The 4,794-nt window shown below is 40.3% G+C and overlaps 1 protein-coding gene across 1 annotated transcript; it reads right to left on the bottom strand.

Moving 5' to 3' along the window:
- Positions 1-2,308: 2,308 nt before the first annotated feature.
- LOC143529752 (uncharacterized) lies at positions 2,309-4,353 on the bottom strand. The gene is made up of 3 exons (XM_077025474.1): positions 3,664-4,353; positions 3,003-3,337; positions 2,309-2,867 (listed from the first exon to the last, which is right to left on the bottom strand). The coding sequence occupies exons 1-3, from the start codon at positions 4,351-4,353 to the stop codon at positions 2,309-2,311; spliced, it is 1,584 nt and encodes a 527-aa protein (XP_076881589.1).
- Between the last annotated feature and the right edge of the window lie 441 nt (positions 4,354-4,794).

Raw genomic sequence — 4,794 nt, 5'->3', positions numbered from 1 at the left:
TGGTCTCACCAACTTTTCATCTTGAATTCAGGAGGTTTTTTGGTGTTTTTTCTACACTTCCAAGAAAAACACAAACTATCATGCTATATAGGATATTATTATAACCATTAGATAAATATTATTCTGAAATATCTTACCATTTCATGTCTTGTGTTCAATTACTCATTTTAGGAAAGATATTATTACAAGTATTAGATAGGTATTATCATTACTTTCAAAATTGAAACCCAAATCAAGTTATAGCATTTAGTTATTATTGCTGTTGTAGACTCGTAGTAGGTTTAGGATGAAACAAATTTGTCTTCAAAAAAAATTTCAAATATACATTAACCGAACACATTTATACAGTATACCGTAAACTAAAACAATATCTAACATCAACATTGTGTGCTCAGTGAACACGGCCCATATGAATGTTTGGTTGTAATTAACAGTTAACAACATTATATGTTACGAAGACAATGAGATTTATAAACGAAGTGGATAAACACGTTACTTAATATGAGTTCTTCCAAGTAGTAGCAAAGATAGATCCCTTCTACAAGCTGACAAATGAAAAAAAAATACTATTAGTCAACATAAACCAAACACATTAAAACAATTAACTTTTCACCTAAACACTACCTAATATGAAGACAATCTATATGAATGCTTGGAAGCTTACCTTAATATAAGAAGATTGTGCATTTCGGCATAGTCTACACCTTCTCAAGACATGTCACCAGCTGCTGCTAACCCAACATATAGTACGTATCTCCTAATTTGTTATTCCTAACCTGATTCAGCGAAACACACACCTAACAAAACAAAACATATGTAGGCTAATTTTAAATATTAATTGCAAATGATAAGTTAAACGCTTGCAAGATTTTAAAAAAGCCCATTCAACCAAATCTCACCATATCCATGGCCAGCATTGCAGATCCCATATTAGTAGTGGCAAAGGGTACACATAACGGATTCATCTTCGTATACGAGACCCTCAAAGCTTCTATAGCGTCATTGAAAACCTTCATACCACCCATGGCAGAGCCAATCAAAACTCCACATCTGGACATATCAATCTCGTTCATTTGATCCTCGGTTATCCCACCATCTGCAAGAGCTTTCTTGCCAGCAGTTAGCATGTAGAGTATTGACGTAGCGTGGAGATAAAATTAGATGTAAAACATGTTGATTCTAAGAATACCCATGAAGTACTTCTCAAAACTCCTATAAAAGACGAAGATCGTAAATAAGATAAATAATTGAACCTGTTGATTCACACGAATACCAGGATCAATTCTTCCAACTATCGTTGATTCACAAAGAATACCGATAATTAGGATTTCACACACTAACACACATTGTGATAGAGAGGAAATGATTTTTTTTCATATATTCCAAACCTTATTTTCTTACATGACAAAATCTCAAGTATTTAAAAGAAACTATAAACCATTGGGCTTCTAATGATTAAACCAAAAGACAGAAAATATTAATTATAAACTCTTGTAATTCCATAACCTATGTCTTCATTATTTGGTAAATGTTTGATCTCCCCACATCATTCTCTCCACCTTTGAAAAAACTCGCCCTCGAGTTTTTGTCTTTGAACCGTAGCCACCTGGGTCAAAGGGACCATCCATCCGATTCATGTTAAATACTATCACCACACCTTCACCTTTAAGCGTTATGTGTATGAGCCCGTCACAAGTAATTACCACTTCATGTAATTCTTCTATATTCATGTAATCATCATTCACTATAGGGCCCACCATATCAAGCTCAAACATAAAATATTTTTCTTTGACCTTCGAATGTGGGAAATAGTTGATTCTCAAAGCAACAAGCAGATTCCCCCTCCTGCTCAAGGCATCAGTAACACGGTTTGAAACACCAGTTTTGTGTTTAACCACAAAAGTAAACTTTTCAAGAAAAGCTAACCAACGACCGTGCTTATGAGATATCTTGTCTTGCATGCGAATATGCCTTAGAGAATCATGATCAGCGAATAAAACAAACTCTTTATGAAACAAATAGTGACGCCAATGCTTTACAGCTTGGACCACTGCATAAAACTCCAGGTCATAAGTACTATATCTCAACTTTGCCCCTGTTAACTTCTCACTAAAATAAGCAATTGGTCGACCCCCTTGACTGAGGACCCCGCCAATCCCAACCTTTGAGGCATCAGTATGAAGTTCAAAAACTAGTGAAAAGTTAGTCAATACCAGAATTGGTGCGGTAGTAAGCTTTTCCTTGATAACCTGAAAAGCTAACTCTGCTCCCTCCGTCCATACAAACGTCTTTCCCTTCATGCAATCTGTCATAGGGCCATAATGGAATTGAAGTGTGGAATGAACCGCCTATAAAAAGAAGCAAGCCCATGAAAACTGCGAACTTCAGTGATGGTGGTAGGAGTTGGCCAGTTTTGAACAGCTGCAACTTTAGATTCATCCACCTGTATCCCCTCACCTGAAATAACATACCCTAAGAATAAAACTTTTGGGGTCATGAACACACACTTCTTTGTTGCTGCATAGAAACTGTCTCTGCGAAGCAAGGCCAAAACCTTCTTGACATGCACGACATGCTCACTGAAAGAAGCACTACAAAAAAGAATATCATCAAAATATACCACCACAAACTTTCCAATAAAAGGCCTGAGCAACTGATTCACACGCATAAAAGTACTAGGCGCGTTTGATAAACCAAAAGGCATCACCAACCACTCATACAACCCTTCACGAGTCTTGAAGGCTGTTTTCCACTCATCCCCAGGTCTAAGACGAATCTGGTAATAACCACTCTTCAAATCCAACTTTGTGAAAACTGTGGCACCACTAATCTGGTCAAGTAAATCATCGAGTCGAGGAATAGGAAACCTGTACCTCACAGTAATCTTGTTGATGGCTCAACTATCAACACACATCCGCCAGGTACCATCCTTCTTTAGAGTTAACAAATCAAGAACAGCACAAAGGCTCATACTTTCACGAACATGACCTTTAGAAATCTACTCCTCAACTTGTCTACGCAACTCTTCATGCTCTCTTGGGCTCATCCTGTAATGTGGCCTATTGGGCAATTGTGAACCAGGCTCCAAATCAATATGATGTTGGATGTCACGCAAAGGTGGCAGCCCATCAGGCAACTCATCAGGGAAAACATCGGAAAATTCCTCAAGTAAAGGAATCATAGCTTCAGGAACCTCAACTTCCTCGGCCACTGGCTTCCCTATCAAAACAAACACATTGTCTGCCTCCACCAACTCATCTTCAAACTGACTAATGGTCAATAGGTTACCCGACTGCTTTGTGACTAGCTGTTTGGGCTTGCTAGGAACAAGCGTTATCTTTACCCCACCAAACATGAAGCTATAAGAATTTGACCGTCCGTCATGTTCTATACTTCGATCATACTCCCAAAGTCTACCCAAAAACAAGTGACACGCATCCATAGGAACCACATCACACACAACATCATCTTTATATGTGGTCCCGATAGAAAAAGAAACAAGGGCTTTTTTTGAGACCGTTACCTCTCCCCCCCCCCCCCCCTTTTAAGCCATTGAAGCTTATATGGCTTGTGGTGACTCTCCGTCTTCAAGGCCAACTTTTGGACTGCCTCTTCAGAAATCAGATTGTCACAACTTCCAGAATCAATAACAAACGTGCAAACCTTCCCCAGAATGGTACATGTGGAGTGGAAGACGTTATGCTTAAGCCATCCGTCTCCATCTGCCTTTAGTGTGTAGCAAGAAAGCCTAACCACCAAGTTCACCCCCACATCTCCGGTCACAAACTCCTCCTCATACTCAGGTTCTTCATCATACTCTGGGGTCTTTTCATATTCTTCATATTGTTCATCATCATATTCAACAAACAAATGCCTCTTACCCGCCTGTTTACAATCAACTTGTCGATGACCTGTCTCACCACATTTAAAACACTTCACCCCGCTACTACTAGCCCCCTTAGAAGTCGACACAATGTTGTTGGCCCCCGACCTCTGCTGACTTGGAACGAAACGAGGTCCTCCACTACCCGACCCCGAATTTCCTCCAGCAGGGGATGGTGAATACGAACCGCCCACCCGACGGTTTTGTTTTTCAAAAGCCAACGCCCGTTGGTATGCCTCGGCGACTGTTAACGGATCAAAAAGATTTACAGAGTCCATGATCTGAACCCTTAAACCCCCAATATACCGAGAAACGAGTTGTTCATCGGTTTCTTGAATATCATTACGAGCAATCAAATGATAAAACTCGGTCGTATATTCATCAACTGATCTGGATCCCTGTTTCAGATTAACCGTTGAAAGTTGTGAGGTAAAAAAGTGTCCCGTAAACACTTTCTCATCTTGGCCCATGTCACGATCTGTGACTTCCCAAGTCTATTTTGTGTCATCATCAACTATTGCCACCATTCTGACGCCCTCCCACGTAGTCTGCTAGCGATCAAAGAGACCCGCTTATTTTCAGGGACCTCTTGGAACTCCAACACCTCTTCTATAATAACCAACCAATCAATGAACTCTTCCGGATCCGAACTAGTCCCATCAAATTCTGGTATATCCATACGGATTCCAGCATCCCAACTCCGGTTGCCACCACCAGGTTCTTGCCTTGGCCCCCTCTCGTACCCCTCTTCGGAAGACGAATCATCATGACCAAAAAATGGATTATCGAAGTCATGCCCCTCCCTGTTTTCAGGGACGTGTCTTCTACGATTCATCAAGTCAGCCATTCGATCAGTGAGTTGATCGACCACTTGATCCAATCGTTGCTCCAACCGCGCCATAAATCGTTGT

Source organism: Bidens hawaiensis, unplaced genomic scaffold, assembly GCF_021521415.1.
Source record: "Bidens hawaiensis isolate Kalapana, Puna unplaced genomic scaffold, B.hawaiensis_p1.1 tig00008656_1, whole genome shotgun sequence".
Classification (NCBI taxonomy): Eukaryota; Viridiplantae; Streptophyta; class Magnoliopsida; order Asterales; family Asteraceae; genus Bidens; species Bidens hawaiensis.
Note: the sequence above shows the minus strand (reverse complement) of the source record. Positions and strands in the feature narration are given on the sequence as shown.